The sequence below is a fragment of the Pinus tabuliformis genome, chromosome 8 (assembly GCF_031772625.1).
Source record: "Pinus tabuliformis cultivar Carrire ecotype Pingquan chromosome 8, CPIR1, whole genome shotgun sequence".
Classification (NCBI taxonomy): Eukaryota; Viridiplantae; Streptophyta; class Pinopsida; order Pinales; family Pinaceae; genus Pinus; species Pinus tabuliformis.
In genome coordinates, this window is record NC_142294.1 from 1,566,944,486 (window position 1) to 1,566,968,753 (window position 24,268).

The following is a 24,268-nucleotide window of genomic DNA, read 5'->3' on the forward strand; positions in this document are numbered from 1 at the left end:
GTACCATAGCCCGGATAAAGTGGTACCTAATATCAACATGCTTGGAGCAGTCGTGGAACACATGATTCTCTGAAAGATGAATCCACTTTGGTTGTTGCAGAAGATCACGGTGGTATCCAGCACGTGCTCAAATAGCTCACTAAAGAGCTTCCTCAACCAAATAGCTTCACAACAGGCCATACTAGCTGCAATGTATTTGGCCTCGGCGGTGCTTAGAGCAACCAATTTCTGCTTCCTGCTCATCCAAGAAATTGAAGCAGACCCCAATGAGAAGCAACATCCAGACGTGCTCTTACAATCCACCACACTACCAGCCCAGTCAGCATCAGTATATCCATGTAGCCTCAAATTCCCAGCAATGTATCTTAGTCCATAGTTGATTGTGCCACAGAGATATCTCAAGAGATTCTTAGCAGCAATCCAATGTATGTGATGAGGCTCAACCATAAATTGACTCAACGTATTCACAGCGAAGCATATGTCAGGACGAGAGTTTACCAAGAACATCAGGGCCCCCACAAGTTGTCTATATTCGAAAGGGTTTGCCAATTCGGGCCCAACAACACTTCCACATAGTTTCTTGAAGTTGAGTTCCATTGGAGTAGACACAAACTTGCAATCCACCATCCCACATCTCTCGAGCAACTTCACAATGTATTTTCCTTGAGAAAGAAAAATCTCGCCTGGCTTTTGCTAGACCTTCAAACCTAGGAAGTAGTGTATCAGACCTAGGTCCTTCATCTCAAACTCGAAAGCCAACTCCCTCTTGCATTGATAAATGAGAGGGTATGCACCTGTCAAAAAGAGATCATCCACATAAAGGACCAAGATGAGAGGCATGTCCTTTTCAACCTTGAAGTATAAGTTAGGATCAGCATCGCTCCTCGTCAATCCCAGCTTCATGAGATAGCGATCAATCCTCTCATACCAAGCCCTAGGGGCTTGCTTCAGCCCATAGAGGGCTTTCTTCAACCTGCATACATGTGTCCTTTGAACTTAAACTTCGAACCCCTGAGGTTGTTCCAAATAGACTTCCTCCTTAAGTGAGCCATGCAAAAAGGCAATCTTGACGTCCATTTGATGTAGGTTCCATCCTTGAGAGCAGCGATAGCAATAATTAATCGAATAGTAGTATATCTGGCAATTGGTGCAAATATCTCGTCATAGTCCACTCCTTCCTTTTGAGAGAAGCCTCGAGCAATGAACCTGGCCTTATATTTTTCAGCACTCCCATCAACTCCATGTTTAATTTTGTATAGCCATTTTGAGGTGACCATGGACTTGTTCTTTGGTCTAGGCACCACATCCCAGACATCATTTTTCATGATAGATTCATATTCCTCATTCATCGCATCCTTCTAGACTTGGTGTTTTACGGCTTCTTCGAACGTACATGGCTTAGATTGAACAATAGTGTTCATAGCAACTAAGTACCCTTGATACCTGTTCGGCTTCTTGCTTTCACAGAATGTCCCCCTTGGAGAAATATGTCTTTCAGCGTCTTCGAGAGTATCTTTGAGCCACAAAGGTCTTTTCCTTGAGGTAGAGGGATCACTAGGTGGTTGATCAATGGGATCCATCGGGCATAGGTTCATTTGTAGGAGGTCCATCCTATTTTTCCATAGCATCATCATTATTATCCTTTGTCGGAATGGGGAGACCTCGGGCCTTCCCAAGGGCAATCTTCATTGAAGGTGACATCATGGCTAATTTCCACATCTCTTTGTCCAGGCACATAGATTCTATATGCCTCTGAATTTTCATTGTATCCCACAAATATACCTTTCTTCCCAAATTATTCTAACTTGTTTCTTTTCTCTTTAGGCACATGAAAATACACAGGACAACCAAATATTCTAAAATGAGAAACATCAGGTTTCTTACCAGTGAAAACTTCTTCAAGTGTCTTGAAATCCAGTGCTTGATGCGGCTCCTATTTTGAACATACACGACAGTGTTGGTAGCTTCTCCCCATAAGAACTTCGGTAGACCTTGATCATGAAGCATAGCATGAGTAGTTTCCATAATTTTTCCATTCTTCCTTTCAACAACACCATTTTGCTCAAGAGTGTATGGAATGGTTGTCTCCCTCTTAATGTCAGCCTCTCTGCAAAAGTCATTGAATTCATTTGATTCATATTCGGTTCCATTGTCGGTCCTCAATATCTTGATCTTCTTCCCTGTTTGATTTTCCACCAAGGCTTTGAAAGAACGAAACCATTTGAACACTTCGTCCTTCTTCTTCAAGAAGTAGATCCATGTTTTGCGGGAGAAGTCATCCACAAAAATTGCATAGTATAAGTATCCTCCCAATGATGTTAGGTCAAAATGGACCAATTGAAGAATATCAAAAGTTTGACTTTCACTTGAAGGGAATGGTCCCCTTGTAAGTTTCCCAACTGCACAACCTTGACAAACTCCTTCATGGTTCATGTTGAACTTGGGCATACCTGTGACCATCTTCCTTACCTCAGGTAAGGCTTTGTAATGAAGGTGAGCAAATCTTCGGTGCCATAATTCAGATTGAAGAGAAGTATCGCAAGTCAAGGCTCCCAAAGGACTTTCTCCAACTTGATAGAGACCTTCAACCCTAAATCCAAGTGTAAAAGCATCTTTAGGGTTTCTTTGCCAAATACATACCTTTCCATCAATGAATGCTACCTTGAAGCCCTTATCTTCCATCGTAGAAATAGACACCAGGTTCTTCTTCAAATCGGGCACATACAACACTTCTTGTAGATGAATGGTTTGACCTTGATTCAAGTGAAGAGTGACAGTACCTATTCCTTTCACGGGATAGGTGGCATTATCTCCAAGTATGATTTCCAAATTAGTCTTCTTTTCAACCAAATTTGAGAGGGCCTCCTTGTACCCAGTGAAGTGCCTTGAGGCTCCACTATCAATCAACCAATGATCCAAAGTATCTGGAGGAGAGGCAGTAGATAGAGCAAAAATAAGATAAAATTCTTTTTGTTTTCCTACAACATTACTTTCCTCATACCTGGAATTTATCATCCTTTTGGGAGGTTGACCATTTCCATCTTGAGCAGCGGGAACATTCCTCTTCCCTTTATTGTTGAACCTGTTGTTCCTTTGACTGCCATTTCCTTTGCAATTGTTGTGGTTGTTCTTGTCATCATCCCTTCGAGTATACTTCTTGTGAGGACACTCTCTAGCATAATGACCAAACCTATTGCAATTGAAGCACCTTCCTTTTCTTCCTTGTTTGAATCCTTGCTTGAATCCTTGACCCTGTTTTCTTGGACCAACATTATTCTTCCTCTTAGCATGAGCGGAGAAGGCAGTGGGATCATTTCCATTTGAGGGCTTGTCTCTCTCCATCATCCTTGTCTCTTCTTGAGTGCATCAAGCCAATAGTTCATCGAAACTAGGAAGTTTGTCATTGTTAAGAATGGTTGTGTTAAACACATCCCATGATCTTGGAAGACTTCCAAGTGCAATGAAAGTGAGTTCCCTGTCAGCAATAACTTCTCCAATAAATAAAAGATCATTCTTGATTTGAGTGATCCTCATGAAGTAGGATTAGATATGCTCCCCTTTATCCATCTTGATGTCCTTCAACTTGTTCTTGAGAAAGAAGATTTGATTTGCATTGTTCGCTTCGAACATCCCAACCAGCTTATCCTACATCTCCTTAGATGTTCCTAAATCAGAAATATAAGCAACCAAATGCTTTTGAATGGAGTCTATAATAATTCTTTTAGCTTTGACCTCACCTTTCTTGTATTTTGTCTTTGCAGCAGCAGGTGCATTTGAAGGAGGCTCCACCAATCTTCCCGTCACATAGTCCATGGCATCCTGTTCTTCCAAAGCCAGGTCCAAAATCATTTTCCATGCATAATAATCAGATTTGTCCTTGAGCTTATCCTCATATTTGAAGTAAGATGTAGAAGCCATTGAAGCTTAGATCAATAGTCTTGACCAACAGATCTCTCTTAGTGATTGGTTTTCTCTCTCTTACTTGGGCTTTGTGTTCACCTATGCTCTGATACCATGTAGATAACAATGGTATGTTCTATGCTTGGCACAATTAATTCAACGTTCCTTTAGCAACCCAATGACAATTTCAATTTAGTTTTCCAATAGCAATCACATTGACAATAACAGTAGATAGAACATGAAACAAAATGAGAAGACAAGCCAAGACAAGAGGACACCAAATTTGGTGGATGCCAGGGAAAAAACCCCAATGTGGGGAAAACCCTTTGATCAAATCTTCTTATTATTATATCAAATTTTCAGCAGAGAGAGAGTACAAAAAGTCAAAATTGACTTGCCAATATAAGATCAAAACATCCCTTTCAAAGTTATGCAACATTGTCCCAGTCAATAGCAGCCAAATCAGCACTAACCAAAAAGTCAAAGGTGGTCAACGCAGCGGTCAAACTTCTCCCTTGAATCTCGGTCAAAGGTAGCCAAACTTGGCCTCTAGCAACCATCAAAGTCAGCCCAAAACAATCATAAAATCTACAGTCAAACTTGGTCAACCTGCGGTCAATGCAGGTCAAAGTCCTCCTTTTGCTTGGTTCTTATGCCCATAAATGCAACCTGCTGAGGTAGAAATCCACCCTGAAAATCGAATTCAAAGGATGCCTAGAAAGTCAAAGTCAACGTTGGTCAACATTGGTCAAACTACAAAATTTTCTGAGATTTTTGGCCTTGAAATTTTGCCTTGTAATTCGACCTCCTTATACCCCACGTTGGGGAGTGAGAGCATACCCAATGTTGTACGAACCAATGAGAGAAGGAGAGAGGATGTTTGAGTGATGATGATGCCAAATGAGGTGAGAGGTCACTTGTATTTATACAAGTCGTTGAAGGTGAAGAGTCATGTCCATTGGGCTTCATGAGCCTACATGATGATGTTAAACACATACATGGCAACAACTGAGTATGAATGATAAGCATGAGAGTACGTCTATTATTGACAATGATATACATCTATAGTACATGGTGTGACCCTTGGATTCATATTCCAAGTGGTCTCTTGGACTCCTTTTGGTTGTTCAGCTTCCACACCAACCCTTAGAGGATTAGGTGTCCAACATTCCTCCCCTTAATCCAAAGGGTTATGTATGAGTCCAAGAAGAGAGTTGTAATACAAAACGTGCCAAAATGCATGGCAGCACTAGGTTGAATGTGCTCTCTGAAATGTTGGTATAAAGGGAGGTGGTTTAAGGATGACCACCAACAGTGGAACGCTTAGTGCAGTTCCCGAAACTCTTCCATGTCTGGCAAGAAGCTGAAGTCTGCTAGAGGAAGTGCTCCTGATGTTTTGAAGAGGGAAAGCTTCAACCATGAAAGGGATGTCTCACCCCGCATAAAAGGGAGAACCTCAACCTGAAAAGGGAGGTCTCAACCTGTGATAGTTTAAGGATTACCACCAATTCTGGAATGCTTAATGCAATTCCTGTAACTCTTCCAAAATTGGCAAGAAGCTAAAGTATTCTGCTAGAGGATGGCAGCACTAGGTTGAATGTGCTCTCTAAAATGTTGGTATAAAGGGAGGTGGTTTAAGGATGACCACCAACAGTGGAACGCTTAGTGCAGTTCCCGAAACTCTTCCATGTCTGGCAAGAAGTTGAAGTCTGCTAGAGGAAGTGCTCCTGATGTTTTGAAGAGGGAAAGCTTCAACCATGAAAGGGATGTCTCACCCCGCATAAAAGGGAGAACCTCAACCTGAAAAAGGAGGTCTCAACCTGTGATAGTTTAAGGATTACCACCAATTCTAGAATGCTTAATGCAATCCCTGTAACTCTTCCAAAATTGGCAAGAAGTTGAAGTCTTCTGCTAGAGGAAGTGTCCCCAATTCTTTGAAGAGGCATGCTCAGGGGCATCTTTGTCTCTAGCTACAACTCTAAATCTGGTATGGCAAGTTGTGGCTCAGGCTCGCTTGATGTGGCTTTGAAGCTTGTAGATGACCATCACTCCCCCCTTGTCAGATACAAGGCAAGATGATGGAGAAAACTCAACTACAAGACTGTTCAATACTCTAGAACAAGTTCAGACATATGACTGAAATATCTTCTTGGTCGTTGATGCCCATTGCCAAGAAGCTATCCATCCAAGATGAATATTTGTTCTTGCAGGAGGCTTGTTTTTGAAGCATCTTTTTGAAGAATGACTAGTTTTATGACAGTGCTTACATAGGTGAAGATCAAAACAGTGATCTTCCATATGGCCAACTCGGTCACAATGTTAGCATTTCCTAATCTGTTGTTGTTGATGTGGAAGAGGAGCAGAATCTGGAACAGCTGAAGGTGAATTGTCATGAAGGAATCCAGCACTCTGAAACTAAATGGGCTTTGAGTAATCTGGAATATGAAAGGACACGTCTTTGTCATATCCAAGACCGGTTATGTGTTTGTTATGGACAAGATCTTCCCAAGGTCTGATGATTAGCTTGGGAAGTGCAGATTGAACCTCTGCATCTTTCTGCACATCTACTCCTGAAATGGGTACCGCATCCGCCATTTCTTGTCGCTGATGGGAGTCTGTCTCAATGTTATTGATTTGATCACTTGTTGGTCGGTGATGGGTGTCATGATGCTTGTGTTGTTGTAACTCCTCTTGCTGGAATTTAGATTCAAGTTGCAGAAATTAAATATTTTCGTGTGCATTATGTAAGCAGGTTCGAATGTCAACAATAGAAGCTTTGTTGATTCTTACTGTATCATGATCAGAGGAATGTATCAGAGTTTTTAAGAACTCTAATACTTCACCAATTCTGGCTACCTTATCCATTGTCAAAATTACACTTAAAATTGATCACAACTATAGACCCATATAATTCAGCTCATCTTCAATGCACAAATATAGACCAAGACATATGGAGAGCTCGATCAACATACAATATATTTGATGCTGAAATTAGGCACAAACTTCAACGCAGAGAGTAATAATGCAAATAACATATATACTCACATATGAACCAACAATAGAGGCATATGAATGGACCAGCGCACATATGATGAGGTTTTAATCAACGCACAAAGAAGGAGATGAACCAAGCACTATAATCAATAGATTTTTAACGCACCTCCAAGAGTTCGACCCCAACACATTTATAACTTCAATGTTTCTCTGACTCACGGCTTCTAATATGCTAAAGCAGTCATTATTCAACTCAAACTCTCCCCATGGTTGATGACGTACGATAATCTCCGAATAAGGTTGTGCAAATGAATGAGGGAGGCCACAAAATACTAATAGCTCAAACAATACTGATCAGGTTATGAATGAAGGGATTGCAAACAGAATATCAACGAACAGTCACAACAGCCCCACCTCAATGGTCAAGAGTTGTTTCGAAGGGACACCTACCCTATTTCGTCCTCAGCCACACCGTATCACAAATGCATTGGAAGGCGATTGAGAATCAAGGCCACATAATCCCCTTCCTAGAGCTCGCAAGGCTACTTGCCAAACGAACCGGATTTCGCCTCTTTCGTGTTGACTGGGAACTCCTCTCTCTCCAATGGGCTCTTGCTCTCGTCCGCGATGATGCGATCATACGAGTTGGAGAAGAACATCGTTCAGATTATATCCAGCGAAGACATTGATAAACTGAAAGGCCAACTCCGACTAGACCGTCACATCGCATATGACACAAAGCTAGAGAACCGACTACACCTCCTCTCCCAGTTCATTCTTCAACGCAGAATACGACTACAACATAGCAACAACAATCTGACATTTCAATGCATAGCAGACCCACACAATTGGACAGGAATGAACATAGTTCATCAAACAGTGTTTCCACAAGACAGTGTCTCAACGCAAGTTCCATCTTACGTACTACAACCAATATCAATTACTTTGAAATCTCTTTAAAAATCGACACCAATGCAACTTCATGGTCTTCAACGCAACGCTTCGATGCCAAAACCCATAACACTCAATTCTGAAAGAATAGGTTAACTGCCATTACATATTCAATCAGCAACAGAAGCATCTAATAAACAGCATCATATAAAGATTGCATGATCTTAATTCTTATCCCTGCTACAGCATTTAGATCACTGAATCCATCCTTATCAAATAAACAATAATAGAGAGCACATAAAGGACTACTTGGCGTCCTCATAAACACCATCTGCACTAGGCTACTGCAGCGGTCTCAAAATGGGAACCCTGATTACTAGTGTTCTTATGCTAATTTGAGGGCACAGATTCTTTTTTCATGGCGATCAAAGATCGTTTCTCTTTGCATTCATCTAAAACAATTTGCTGGTGCCAACATTCAATGCTACAGAATGCACTATCACCCCTATACATGTAGATGTCCCTGCCAGGGACCAGTCGGCGTTTGCAAAGAAAGCATGCATGCAGGAAGTGGGCAGGCTCTGAATTCCTTCTTCTATACCATCAATTAATCACTATGCCCGCTTCAACCTTATGGAACTCCTTGTGCATATGCTCCTGCACAAATACCACGGTGGTAAGGTGTGAGACAGTTCAGCAGCGGTGTGAGATAGACACGTGTTTTGGTTGAGGAGGCAGTGCAATCCGCACTATAGATAATACACAGTCACACCAACAGAGTGTAATCTTAAACACCCACATACTCTAGGAAATGCACAATCCATGCTCACTTCATTACAGCGCCTGGAGCAACTTACCAAACTATTCAATGCAGAAAGCAGAGAATAATGGCAGAGACGTTAGAAATAGTGTCAGACCTAATTTCGATGACAGAGAAGCGACAGAGTGACTAGACAGGTAGTGCTGGCACAGCGCTCAGGGAGGCATGACTGACAGTGGAGAAAAGCCACAAAATTAGTGGTCACAGAATTGAGCAGAGTACTGACTGATTGCAAAAACGAGGAGCCAAGTTGGGAAGAGCATTACTACGTGTAGAAGATTCCTAAACGCAAATGTGAGCAGAGATTGCAACTAGAATTTAGCTGAGAAAACATTCATGAAATGCAGAATTGATTGCAGAACTTACCTGCACAGAAAGGCCATAAAACAAGTGGCTGAAATATGAGCAGGGCAGGATATCACTTGCTCTGATACCATGTTAAACACATACATGGCAGCAACAAAGTATGAATGATAAGCATGATAGTACGTCTATTATTGACAATGATATACATTTATAGTACATGGTGTGACCCTTGGATTCATATTCCAAGTGGTCTCTTAGACTCCCTTTGGTTGTTCAGCTTCCACACCAACCCTTAGAGGATTAGGTGTCCAACAGATGATGTGGCTGACCTGAACAATTTGCACATGTGTGGGCATAAATTCAAAATCATACTTCTACTTGTCCAAATGAGATGATCTTTGTATCAATTTTGGTACTCTCAAAAAGAGGAATTTAATGCAATCATCGTCTCCATCAAATGAGATGTCCCAAGGCGGAATTTGGCCCTAGTTTCCAATTTTAACAGAGTGGAAAAGTATGTTTATCACCACAACCCTACCTTTCTTACCATATGTCCAAGGCACTATGCATAGTCACATTATGTCTCAACGATATGGTAAACGGGTGAAGTAAAATGTGAGTTATCTTTTACTATACAAGGGATAGTGATGACCATGTTAACTCCACTATTGGAAGGGAATTCCATAAAATGTTTGGCTAGCAATACAGTTTTCCCTACAGTACAAGGACCATCCCTTAAATAATCATAAGCATGATAAAGGTATACACCCTTTAGGAGCCAAGTAGTTCTACATCTAAACTGACCCTATAATGCCAAGATTATTGTCTTTATTTTTCAAGTGCAGGAATGCAATTTGTAATACCTACAAATGATACATTTTGAAATTGCATTTAATGTAGTTGGATGTTGTGAATCAAGGACTTATTCAAAAAGAAGTCTGTTCTAGAATTTCACTTCATCCAAATTCTACACATCGTTGTGTTAGTATGTCCAATTTGGAAATCTCATAAATTTCTATCTATTGCAACTCTAGTGCAAATTTGAGGTAATATAAGTTGCATTTTCAAGTAATAACAACAATAGCAGCATGATTTTCCTGTATTACAATTTGACAATGCTCATTTCTAGAACCTTGTTCCCTTTGCTTAATTTATGTACGTGTGCATGATCAGGAACCTGTGTTTATTAATAAACAAATAGATGTTTCATATTTGAAATGGTCATCGTCTCTAATGGTGAATTTCTTTAATAATCAAAGTTGTTCTTAAGAAAAAGAGAGCACTTTAGAAAGCAATACAAATAAAAAATTAAAACTTATATTTGCACAAGCCCCAAGGTTAGCTCCATTGGTTGGACCATTGAATGAGACATGTCGCCAATGGGGAGGCCATAGGCCACAAACTCCAACACAGTCAAGTCCCTCTAATGGGCCTCCCTGATTTTGTGGGGAAGACATGGGAATCATGCACACACACACATGCACCATCAAGCAATACATATAAACTTATGCAAATGACAATGAACTACAGTGTCTACTCATATTAGAATCTGGAACAGAGCTCATAACAAGTTGGTTGTAAAATAATTTTTCATGCTACCCTTTAAGAAATACGCATATCATGAACCAAAGAATATGTCCCCGTCCTTTCTATGAAGAGGTAAAAGAGGCTATCCTACATCCTTTCTTTTTGATGTTGCTCTAAAACTGTAACTACTACATATTAACATTATTACTAAGGGAAAACACGAAAAAGCATAGTTACCTGCCTTTACAGTACTTGTAACGTTTACGGTTATGAACCCAATGAACTACTTCCACTGCTTTCCTCCAATTACCCATATCCCCTAAAACCTGGACAATCCTTACCAAGCGTCCATCTGTGAACTTCATCCTTGCATTGTGCATCAACTTGGACAGCTGCCATGCAGTCATCTTGGGATTTGTGCTATTCAACCTATTCCACAAAACTAGTCATGTCAATTAAAGATCAAATGTAAATGCTACACGGAAACATTGTCTTAGATTGTTACAATGATAAAATATTAAAAGTAAAGCTCAAATGTGATTATAGAGATGAAAAAGTTGGTTCTCAATTCTATTAGAGAGAATCATTTGTTGCCTTCCAACAAATGATTCCAAAGATGGCCTTCCAAACCTCAAAACTGTTTGCTTGTACTACAAATGCATTAAAATTTCCCAACTTTTATGATTGACAGAACAATATAATGCTAATTGGAAGCTCATTTATCCCCATCACAATGGAAATTATAGCCTTCGCTTTACTTCATTAAAAAAATGGGTTGAGATCCGCAAATGTTGCAAGGATTTGATGAGATTCTCCAAGAATACTGATTGATTTGGCATTGCAAGAAGATAATGAGATGTCTCATTTATAAAAGTCACGAAAATCTATCCAGATTCCAAACCCTTCAAGTACCAATATAAGCTAGAGGTGGTGGAGAATCCCTCCCTTGCAAGGAGGGAGTGTTGAAGCTTATAGTAGCTTCAGAAGGTTTTCTACATAGGCTTGGCGTCTTAGCGTGTGGAAGATGACTTATTGTTTCTTTAGGTGCTTGCTTGGTGGAGTAAGTGATTTATGTCTTCTTTCCTAAGTCTAACTTAGGAAAAGTACATAATTAAAGTCATTTTCTAAGAATAATAAAATTAGTTATTTAAGTGACTTAGAAATGATATCAACCATTGACCTCTGAGATATTCTAGAAGGGAGATTAGGGTTAGGGATTTGGGCTTAATGAAGATTATAAAAAGAATCCTAAGGGAGAGGTGAAGGCACAATAAAAGAAAGTGATTTTCTCTAGTGTGAGTAGCTCAGTAGATTGAAGTGCAAAGGAGGAAGACTACAAGTAGATTCAAGGGCATATCCCGGAGGCGGAATTGCTAGAGATTGCAGGGTCGAGTTGCTGAAGAGAGTGAGAGCCCGATTTGATTAGAGAAGCCAATTTGCTAGGGTCGAATTTTCTAAGGCGCAATGGCAACTCGATGGGAAGGCGCAAGGTCGATCTGTAGACAAATTGTTGGGCCAAAATTCTCTAGGTCGAGTTCCTTCATAAGCTAATTTCCAGGAGGCTGAATTCATCTAGGGGCCCGAGTTACACGTTCCAGTAAATGTGTTTTTCTGTGTAATTCTTTGTGGGTAGAAAACCCTAATTTTCCAGATTAATAAATGACAGTGAATTGTTGTGGGTATTTATCTGTTGCAATGTGTGATTGATCTCTCCTAATTTTTATTTTCCACTGCATATATTTCTAGAGGTTAAAATGCTAGTGATTTCATTTTTAATTTTCGGTAACTCAGAATTTATTTGGTTAGTTAAATAAATTGTTGGGAATAAATCATTTCCGTGAGAAAATAAACCTGGGTTGGTATTAGGAGACTTAACAATACTTCAGTTGGATCAACAGTCAAGCTATCAAAGATTTCTACTTGGTTTGATAAATACAAATTTATTTGTGGGCAGTCAAACCAAAATGTTCATTGCTGTGCTGCACCGATGTTTTTCCTTTAGCTTTCAGACCTTCAGATCTGACTTGTTGCCATCAAAACTTACAGCCACAAATCCATATGCAGTGTTGGGAATTCTGTTTCCATGCTTTGTCCATCAATTCATCTTTCAACAAAAAAATTGCAGCATCAATAGATATATCTGCCAGAAGTTGAACTTGGTATTGGGAGCTGGAATAGACTGGAATAAAATCTTGATTGCCATCTGTCTTTAAGTTGGAATAATGAATCCTTGTTCCCATTTCTAGCAAGACCAAATTAAAGTCCTTCAAAGCATTTTGGTATATCACATGTCATTCAAATCTCTAATAGGCAAACAATACTTCAGGGTTTTTACCTCTCAAAGTTTCACCTAAGGTGTGAAGCCTCCACCAAGTGAAACCCAAAGAGTAACTCAGAAATGATACCACTGTCACCTCAGGGGCAATTTCTCTCACTTTAGGTTAGTTTATAACCAACTCATGGGGAGCTTCCTAAACATGCTACGTCCAAGAGGACACAAAAAAAGTGGGGGTTTTAGGATTTGGTATAAATCTACTTCAATGTATTTCTGTAGGTATATATTGTAGATTTGCAATGCAGAATTTTAAGCCTAGTATAAGGAGCAAAAAGAGATAAGTACCCTAGACTTGAGGAAAATCTAAAGTGGGGTATTCAAATCTGCAGTAGGATTTTCAGATTTGCTACACGGAAATAAAGATTTGCCTTTTGATGCTTTAAAAGGTGGTTGAAGGTAAGACTAGTGCTTAGGGAAAGTACATTGGACTTATGGGAGAGGAATAATATCACTGCAACGTACAAGCTTAATTAACCGTTTCCTTGCTGTCTCAAACTTTAAAAATTTATCAAGGGAGATTAATAGTGTAGATAAACTCCAATGGCTATGAAAATTTTACTGTCAAGAATGGATTACAGGTGCGTACAACCAAGTGTAGAGAAACGTGCATCAATATAGCACATCCCAATGATAAATACAATAGAAGAGGTATGGTGTTACCACATTCAATGTTTCATGACCATGATCCAAGAAAATTTCATAAGATAGCACAGAGATCTAGAAGATTTTCTCATCCACAAGGTGCTTTATTGATCCATCCAATAGCTCCAACAATATGCTAAACAAGCATATCTAGGGTTTTCATACCCAAACCCAATCACCCATGAAATGGAGAGAGCGAACACTTATATAGGTTTCAGCTCTATCTTCTCGAATCTCAGCAATAGAGAAGTATAGGGCAATGATTATGATTAATTCTCTTTACTTGATAACTGATTGTGGTTCCTTTTTGCTTATTAACTTTGTTCCTTATTATATGTGTGAATCGTCAAACAACTACCAAAACAAAAGCACAATGACACGGTATATAGGCTGCAAGCCAGGGCAAAACCTCTCCTCTTGAGAGGAAAACCCTAAATCTCTTCTCTTCCTTATAAATTCTTCAATTGATGAATTCCATGACCTTAAGACTAAGACCAATACACTCCAAGACCAACCTCTTTGAGTGGCCAACTTCGATCTAGTCAAACCCAGTCAAATCTCTTGCAGTAGCACCTTCTCGATCTTTTGTTGCAAGATTTTTGGCCTCCTATTGCAGATCTGAAATTTCGGCCCCCAGCAACTATTGTTGCCACACGTGGGAACTTCGATCTTCTTCTAGAGCCCTCCTCTGACCTTCGCTTGCCTTTCCCTGACTTCTAGAGCTTGAGAGAGACCCTTAGTGACCTTCACTTGACCTCATTGCCTCCTTTTCTCCAAGATCAAACTTGTATAAGGATGCCCTAGGTCAATTACAGAAACCCTAGTCCTCTCTAGCACGTGTGAGAGAAAGATATCCCAAACATAAAACTTCTTCATCCTTCTTCTCCTTCATTGCCTCTTCCTTCTTCTTCCTTCGCTAGAATGAGAGATGAGTGAGTGTCTTCAAGGAGGACGAGTCCTCTTCTATATATAGGCTTCTTCAAGGGTGGACATGGCTCTTCCTTTAGGCCGACTTGCCAGCAACCAGGCCGACTTGTTCTTGGAGGGTATTATGACACTTTTAAAGACAAATAATTTTCTTTACAAGTTACAATGTGCCCTGTGGGGTCTTCAACTTATGACAATGACTCTTTTAACTTCTTGACCTAGGACAAACCCTAGAAGCACTCAATGGGTGTTTAACCTATAAAATAAAAGACCTTGAGCATGAAACCCATGCTCCAAAAACAATAATAATAATTTTTTTCATAATTTACAAGAATTGAAAATACATTTCATGCTTTTGAAGACCGAACCTAGTTACACATTTTTCAACAACTAGCACTCATGGGAATGGATGGACAATCATGAAAGGAACATGAATTGGAAGAGGTAGCTATGTGAAGAAAATCCAGATATGGACTGGAAGATCACTTTTCAATGCAAAGAATGATGACATGACGATTGGTCCCACACCATGGTTCGTTGAAGGAAAGTGATGGATGGCCAATGCCCTACAAAGAAAATCTGGAAGATGAAGGCTCCATAATGAAGAAGATGAAATTCGTGACATCGAAAGGAGGAGCCCTACAAGCAGTTGATAGTACCATGATCTCCACCAAAGAGCAGATAGTTGTTGTTGGTAACAAGTCCCTAGTTAAGAGGGAGCTTGGGTATATTCCTTTTATAAGAATAAGTATATATTCCCTAGTTGAGATTGAGATAGACACATCATTCTTGTCTTCATGTTGTGAAGAAAGAAAGGAGGATTAGGTAAACATTTGAGATTGATTATGATACTCTTTGAGGATGTGGTAGGGCATCCAATAGGTAAGAGTAGTCGAAGAGAAAAATCCTTGAGAATGTGTTATTCCAAAATAGGAATTGTCCGAAAAGGACATACCCTATGAACACCCAAGTGGGCTATGTGCTTTGAGAGACAATGATGATGGTGTCTATTAGTCATTGGTCTCCCCAGCATTGTGCTTTGATCTTGTAGAGAGATAGAGTTGTTAATCAAGGCCTTGTTATGTGACAATGTCGGTTGGTATGATAAGATACTCTAGCATAAGTTAAGGAAGTAGCTTATGAGATGGTGTTAAAATTGGCAACTAGGGCCAAACTCCATGAGGGTCTTTTTATTTATGGCAGCTAATATTTTTCTTGGATTCCTCGAGGTGTAGGATTGATCTAAATATCATCCGATTCCGACATGTATTCATGAAGATATGAATTTATTTGTGTTATGTGACAATTCGTCAAGGTCGGTCAGCAACCAAATTACCCCCACTTGTCCACCACGTTTTAGTATAAATGGAGGTGGCCTTCAAGTCACTTTGACACACACACTCTTGTAATCTCTCTTCATTATGTTTTGGGTTTGATGAAGAAGAGCATAGAGGGAGTGCCCTAGAATATACGTTGGCCTAATGATACCCTAACGATGCCATGAAGTGCCCTAGACATGGAAGAAAAAGGGTCTTCTTGACGTTGTCCTAATTTACAGTCAATGAAGCAAGCCCTAATCGCATTTTTTGAGATGACAAGTATAGGGTGCAAGGAGGAGTGCTTTGTATAGGAAGGAGAGCTTCGTATTGGGTGCAGTCAGCATGATCACATGCCACAGCAAGCAGTCAAGGACTCAGGTAAGGGAGCCGCAGTCAAGAAGACAGAGAGCACACATTCAAGATCTCGCATGGAAAGGCAGGGTCTAACTGCACCTCGTCTAGGGTATTAGGTGCAGTCATGACCAGAACTCATAAGCATAATATAGATGCAGATCATATCAATATACTGCCTATGAATCAATGCTCGGATGGACAAGGAAGTATAGATTTCGGATGGGGTTACTGTAGTAAGGTCTAAACTTCATGGAGACCTAACCCTTAGTATGACAGTCTTCACATTACATGGATAAGGTATGACAAGTATGCAATCATGGTATTCCTGTAGAGTACTAGGTACGAGGATGAGCAGTCATGGATCTATTCTATAGATCACATCTCTGTCTATAAGGAAAAAGCAGTACCAAAGCTCCAACAATCTGATAATGAAGGAATGTAACTAGGTCTATTCAATGAGAAGCAGTAATCACTGTCTCAGTAATGATAAGGATATAAGATACAATCATCATGATGAAGACTTCAATGAAGACTTCGTTGACATAATGAAATGACTGTCATAATAGAGATCTCAGTGCATCTATGAAAACATAGAGATCACAGTGAAGATCTCAATGGATCACATTGACATGATAAAGAAGCAACAATGAAGATATCAATGGTATTGTAGTAACAGCATGAATGGTGCAGCATAGTGCAGCATGACAGTGGTGCAGCATAATGACGATGAATGGTGCAGCATAGTGCAGCATTACAGTGGTGCAGCATAGTGATGATGAATGGTGCAGCATAGTGCAACATAGTGATGAATAGTGCAGCATAACAATGGTACAGCATAATGATGATGAATTGTGCAGCGTAAATGATGCAGCATAGTGATGATGAACTGCAGCATGATCGGTGCAGCATAATGATGATGAAGTGCAACATGATGGGTGCATCACAGTGATGATTGTATGTAGTATGATGAGTGTAGCATAGTGTAATGAAGTGCAGCACAGTGATGTGTGTAGCTCAGTGGTGGGAGTAGCACAGTGATGAGAACAACACAGTTATGGATGCAACACAGTGATGGGTGCAACATTGTGATGGGTGCAGCATAGTGATGGAATCACCTTGGAGAATCAATTGAAGCAGTATGCCTTCACCTGAGTTCAGATCAGCTACCTCATGTGTTATCTTCTTAGTGAAGATCTCTGCTCTTATTTTGACAAGTCAAAATGTTGACTTCTGATGTATATGTACTATCTCTCTCTTTGCTGAACTATTGAAGAACATAAGAAGAATTGATCAAGGGTTTCCCCACATTGGGGTTTGTCCCTGGCTGGCGCCACATCTTGTGTCTTCTTGTCTTGGTTTGTTTTTTGCGATTTATGTTTATGTTCTATCTGCATTTTACTATCATTCTAAATGTGATTGCTAATATGGAATTGATATTGAGCTTGTTAGAGTCGGTCTTAAGCCCTCCATCAGCGATCAAAACTCTTTGCATTTGCATATGTAGGTGTCTCATCAGTGTCAATTTTTTGCATCCCGTTAGGCATGCCATAACCCTGATGGAGGAGCTGGTGTGTTGTACCCCTCTTGGCATTGCTGGTTCAGGTCATTTCAGTCATTAAGCTCTTTCAAGCTTCTCTTATCTTGTCTTGAGGTCAATTTCCTAGGTCTAGGGTTTTGGTCAAATATGTTTACAGGGTCATGTGTCTGAAAAGTCAATGAGTATTCAGCAAGCCAGAGGGATGATTGTAAAAGTGTTTCTTCAAGATTTCTTATCTGGTACAGCTAATCTTCACCTTGGATTTAAAAACTCTGTTTTTAAAGCCAAGGTCATTTTCCAAGTTTTTGTAAATAAGTGATGAAATTTCAAAAGTCTTCAGTGAACAAAATGCAACCCTGGTCCCCTTGCCAAGATCCCTCAGATGATCTACCTGCAAAAAGAATCAAGTCAAAGCACTCAATGAGTCAAATTTAGGACAAAAGAAACCAAAAAGTCAGTGTTATAAAGTGTCAAAGAGAAAACATTAGAAAGTGGGTTTGTGAATGAAATTTTTTCAAATGAAACTTATAAAAACCCCAAATTCCCTCCTATCACTCTCATTGTGCATCCTAGACGCTTGCAAGAGAGGTTTGAGAGAGTGATTGAGAGAAAGGAGCGAATACAGAGCGAGTTCGGGCATTGGACTGGTGCGCAACCCGTCAAGCCAGGTGTGCGACCCGTCAGGTGCACGCGACCCGTCAGAGGGTCTTCCACAGTGTAAAAATACAACGGGCGCGACCCGTCAGAGGTGCGCGACCCGTTGGGCGTGGTGCGCGACCCGTCGAGCTGTCTCCCTGCAAATCGATTTTAAACTTGCTCAAACGCTCTCCAAGCCATAAATTCGTTTGAGGTAGGTGTTCTAAACTTGAAATGGTTGCTGGTTATGATTGGTGGATATCATGAAACATGTTTTAATGATCAAAATTGTGCAAGTGAAACCTCTTCATATGACTGCAATGTTAATGGGTAAAATGTGCTAGGGTTTGTGTTGTTTCAAGGTGTTTTCCCTTTGTAATTGTTTCCCTCCTTCCCCTTTCCACTCACACTTGTATGTATGCCTATTTTTCTCCCATGCTATTTTATAAATGAAATGCAAACCCTCCCTTCTCCCTAATAACTAAAAGTGTAAACCCTACCCCTCTCCCAAAGCATTCAAAACCCTAATCTCCCTCTACCATATGCATGTGTAAACAATAGAAAATGTTGGTGAATATGTCAACAGTTTTGTGCATATGTTTCCCTATCTTCCCCTATTAATGCTGCATGTTTTCATATCCCCATATGTTCACTTTCATACATGTTTTTCCCATATGCAGTGATTTTTGCAAATGATTTCCCAATATCCCTGATTTTAAATATGTACTCCTATATGCATAATGGTTTGCAACATTTTCCTTAAAAATTCCCTGTTATATTTATATATTCTCAATTCCTTGTAAAAAGGTCCCTCCCCTAACATTTCCCTCATGTCTTTTTCCCCTTGAAACAGCATAGAATTCAGCACTTTTTACAGGCAGAGACAGCAATACAGTTTGTCCAACTTTGCTCCTAAACTATGTCAGAAACCGAAACTTACGAGCAAAGTGATGACCATTCATCATCTGCAGAGGTTTAGATACAGAGGAGGCCTCGTAAGGGTGGTAAGGGTGGACATCATAAGCGAGAGGAGCCCACTTCTTTAGCAGAGTTACAGGCCTGTCCTATGGCAGTCACTTGTTTTCAGTACATGTCTTGTTATGAGTTCTGTGAGAGGATTTCTCGGATTCAGCACCACAGAGAGTTGGCCCGCCTTTTTGTTTTACACCTCCATGATGGACATGTCAATCTTGCAGGGGTGAACTTTACATTGACACCCGAGGTGATCTCACATGCTACAGGGATACCTAATGTTGGTGAGGTGTGGAATAAGCGCAAGATGCTAGATACTGTTCACTTTGAGCCTTATGTCCGGCCACCATTCATGAGACATTTGGCGGGTGTTTTTCCATTCAGGTTTCTCCGGAGCGAGTATGCTCCCATCATGAGGCTTATTATGCACTATTTTACCTGTGAGGGCAGATTTTCACAGGTGTACTCATATCACATTCGCCTTTTGATGCACTTCACCCGAGTGAGGATGATGAACATCATGGTTTTCTTCTTTCAGAACATTCAGAGGATGGTGCCCATGTTGCAGAGGAAGACCCCGGCACAGCAGTACAGGAGCCTTCACCATTATGGTTTAATTCAGCTAGTAGTATTGCATCAGTTGACTCAGCAGGGCATCTCATGGGAGGAGTTCATCTCTCGTGAGTTTTTCACAGCGCCATCACAGCCACATCCTGAGGTTGTTCACGAGGAGAGAGGACCATCACACCGGCATCACATCCCTGTCACTAGACATGTCAGCTCCTCACCTCTGGTCACCTATCAGAAAGGCCCAAGGGCCTTATTTGCAGCAGCCAGGCGAGTACTATCTCCACAGGAGGTGGAAGGGGTCTCGCCTTCATCTTCAGCTCAGTGAGTGTTATCTCCACATCAGGTGGAAGGGGCCTCGCTTCCTTCACCAGCACAGGCAGCACAGAGGGGCAAACAGCCCATGATTCATGAGGGTCCATCAGGAGTTCCAGACACTGAGGTGATTGATCTTGAGGCCAGTTCTCCTAGCCGAGAGGCAAAGGAGATCATTCAGCATCTCAGAGTTGAAAATGATACTTTGCAGAGGAGATTTGAGGGTGCCCAATGGACCATCACCTACCTGGAGCAGCGCAACAAACAGTTGGAGGAGGAGAAAGCACTCGATGAGCTATGGAGGATTCGTAGTGACCGAACCTTGAACCGTAGAAGACCCGGTGACCCATTGCCTACTGACCGAGAGTCTATGCTCATCCAGGAGAACGCACACTTGGAGAGGTTGTTGGCTAAGGCCAACCAAGAGAAGATATTGCTGAGGAACATGAAAAACCATTATTGGGCAAGAATGCATGTGTGCAAGGCCAAAATGAAGATGTTTCAAAGGCGGTTGACCGAGGCTCTAAAACGGAGAAAGAGGCCAAATCCCCTCCGTATCTTGGCTGAGGCTTCACTCAAAGATCATGGCACTCAATAGCCTAGCCACAGCTCAAATCCCAAAAAATTTTGAGAATTTTGGGTAATTTTGGCATTTTTTTGGTAATTTACAGGTTTTGGCTCTTTAACGGGTCTCACCCCCCGCGCGACCCTTCATCAGGGCAACTCCTTTTCACAAAAACTCAGCATTTCCTGATTTGTCATGCAAAGTTACATATGCCCACGGATGGACTTGAGTTTTTATGGAGTTTTGGGCCTCCAGAAGGTCAAAATACATGCAAAATTTGACTTTCTGCCACTTTTTTGAACTGTAGAAAGCTGTCTTGGGAGAATTGGTTTTTGACAGGGCAAATGAACTCCAAATTCAAAAATTCCAGGTGGGTTGGAAAGTAGACTCACAGACCTTTCCAACAAGCCCACTTTTGCTCAATTTGGCCACCTGCAAGTACCCCAAACAGAGCTCCAAAGGGGGGCGACCCGTCAGGCAGGGGGGCGCGACCCGTCAGGCAGATTTGTCCAGAAATGCACTGTACAGCCCAGAAAACGCAGATTTGACTCAGTTTGACTTTTTGAGGTTAATGATGGTCCTCTTTGATGTAATTGTGACACTTTTTAGACACTTTTACCCTTTTGTAACTCTTCTAGAAGATTCATTTATGAAAAGGGTAAAAATTAAATGTATGAATTGGTTTCCAAGTTTATAGAGGCAAGTTGTTTTGACTGCCTAGTTTGTAGTGCTTAGTTTAGAAGTGGTTGAAACAGCTCCTAGGATAGTGAGCTCGACCCATGGAGGCAGGGAAAGAGGTTAGATCATCTATATTATGTACTTTCTTGCTCATTTTCATGGTTGGACTCTTGAGGGAGCAGCTATCATTGTATTATTTCACTGTATCTCTGCAATTTTTGGCAAGGAAGACCAGGGTTTTGCAGTCATCTTTGGGATTCTTGTGGACTCATGTGTTGATGGTGTGTTTCTCAATGTTCTTGTAAGCTTTGTTATGTGATTCATTTCCTTTCTTTACTTCTGCACATTAAACAAATGAAGTGTTAAAGTAAGAATTCATGCTTGCCATGCTCTGCTTTTAAGTTTGTTTAATTTCAATGTTTTCTTCTGTCTAAAGAGAATTCAAAGTTATTGTTTGCTCTCTTTAGCTCTTCATCTTTCATTCCTGACCATCCACCTTAGTTAAAGGCATCAACACTGTCTCCTACCTCGCCCCAAGGAACCCCCTGCAGAAACTGTGTCCAATCCCCGCACCCAAAATTGCCCTCTCCTCAATTTGCCACCAAAAACCCAAAAACCCCAAAATCAATCTTTCTGATCAGTTTACTAGCCTAATATCAGTGATACCTTATTGGTCATCTCATTTATTGAAGATTTTGCGAGATAGACCGGAGAGAGCCTTCTCCTGCCCCGTAGGGCTAGCTACGAGGCTAAATGGTTTGATTGTTGAAATTTGGTACCGGAGGACAGGTGGTTCCCTAAGGCTTTGATCTTTGGCCTAGGGAAAAGTGTCCAAAAGAATTTAATTTTTCTCCTAAAGTAACTTTATAATTTTTATAAAGTTAAATCTAATTTGAAAGTGACTTTAAGTGATAAAGTTACTAAGTCTAATTTTAAAGTGACTTTATAAAGTCAATGAAAAATTAGAAAGGAAAAGTGACTTTGGAAATAAATGACTAAGTGGGTCTTTATTAAAGTGGGGTGAATTAAAAAATAGAAAGTGAGATTTAAATGAGCATTTAATCTCAGCCATTGATCTAAATCTATTTCAGCCATTGGATTTAGGGATCACCCAAAAGTCATTTAGGGTTGGGTTAAGGGAGGAAAAGGGGAAAAAGATCATTCATTCTTTCATGAGCAGATTGGGAGAAGGAGAGCAAGAGAGCAAGGGAGATTTCTGGACAAGGAGGAGAAAGAGGCAGCAGTTTAGCACACACACCAAGGCAGCATTTCAGCAAATCTGAACAGCATAAAGAACAAGCAGAAAAAGGCAGATTTAGTGAGCAAAACAGTGAAAAAATTGATTTTCAGCACGAATATCGAGGAGGCGATTTTCTGCACGAATTTCGAGGTCTGTCCGTACAAGTCCGTACGGCCGTCCGTACAGTCCGTACAGTCCGTACGGTCCGTACATCCGTACGTCCGTACAGTCCGTACATCCGTACGGTCCGTACAGCCATTTTCAGACTGTCTGTTAGCTGAAAAAACAGATAAGTTTGCTTGCTGGAAAATTTCTGTTTTTGCTGATTTTTGCTGAAAAATATTTTCTCTGTAAAAGGCATTTTCCAGAAATAAAGAAGAGCTCTCTAACTGGTTTTCCCCAAGAGTTGTAGGGGGTTTTTCCAGGGTCAAGTTGACCAAAAATCACTGAGTTTAAATGTGTTTTTATGGCTGTTTTAATTGCTGATTTTTTTTATTTCTGCAATTTCCAGCACTCTGAAAAATTTCCAGAATTTGTGTTTTCAGCAATATTTATTTTTTCAGTCTGTTAAATGTATGGCTATGGGAATGGGCATTTAACTATATGGGAGAAATAAGGTGAAACTGAAAACCGGGGTGGGAAACAGAAAATTTTACATGGTATCGGAGCTTGAGCGCTGAAGGGCAGTTTGGGACAGCAAAAGAGAAAAAAATACAGCTGCTGATTTTTTCACTCAGAAAATTCCAACAAGCTGATTTTTCATAAACAGCAGTTTTATCTTTACCACAGCAGTGCTATTTTTCAGTTTTAGGACAGCAAGATGTCATTGGGATTGAGGGTGGAGGATAGGTTGGATGGGCATACAAATTACAGCGTTTGGAAGGAGAGAATGCAGAGTATCTTTGAGGAGGCAGAAGTCTGGGATATCATGGTGCATACAGCACAGCACCCTGTTGTTGTGCCTACTGATGCTACTCAGTTGGCAGCTTATAATAGAAAGAACAACAAGGGTAAGAGGCTGATTCTAGACGGAATCAAAGACCATTGCATTCCTCATGTGAGAGGAAAGAGCAATGCCCATGAGATGTGGACAGCATTGTCCAATCTCTACCAGAGTACCAATGAGAACCGGAAGATGGTCCTGAAGGAGAAGCTGAAGAACATTAAGATGGGGAATGATAGTGCAGCTGGATATCTCACAAAGATTACCAATGTGAGAGATGAGTTGGCAGCGATTGGAGAGGCCATTCCATCCACTGAGTTGGTGCGTATTGCAGTGAATGGCCTCCCCCGTTCATGGTTGAACTTTGCTGATGGGGTTTGTGCACGTGAGACCCTTCCCACATGGGAGAGGTTTTGGGATGATTGTATACAGACAGAGATCAGGAAAGGACAGCTTGGGGCAGCCAAGCCAGTTGAGCAGGATGAGGACGTAGCACTGGTGGCAGGAGGCAAGAAAGGCAAAGGGAAGAAGCAGGCTTCCACAAGCGGTGGTGGAGGCAAAGGCAAAGGTAAAGGTAAACAGGGTAACTCACAAAAGGACTATTCCAAAGTGAAGTGTTGGAATTGTCAGAAGATGGGACACTATGCAGTTGTGTGTCCGGAGAAGAAGAAGAAGAAGGGGAAGACCCAGGATGTGGCAGCGTCAGCTGAGATTGAGGACTTTGCAGGTCGTTTTGACCGGGAGTTTGCGTTCACTACATGTGAGTCCTCTAGTGCAGGATCACCTGCCACACAGGTTCA

General features: G+C 40.9%; 1 protein-coding gene across 2 annotated transcripts in view; it reads right to left on the minus strand.

The window, feature by feature from the left end:
* The window catches only part of LOC149242002 (pentatricopeptide repeat-containing protein At5g67570, chloroplastic-like), a 274,597-nt gene that overhangs the window by 228,435 nt on the left and 21,894 nt on the right, over nt 1-24,268 (minus strand). For both annotated transcript variants that reach the window (XM_089374112.1, XM_089374113.1), the window contains exon 2: nt 10,676-10,867. In XM_089374112.1, coding sequence (XP_089230238.1) covers nt 10,676-10,867 — 192 coding nt within the window. The remainder of the gene's footprint in view (nt 1-10,675; nt 10,868-24,268) is intronic.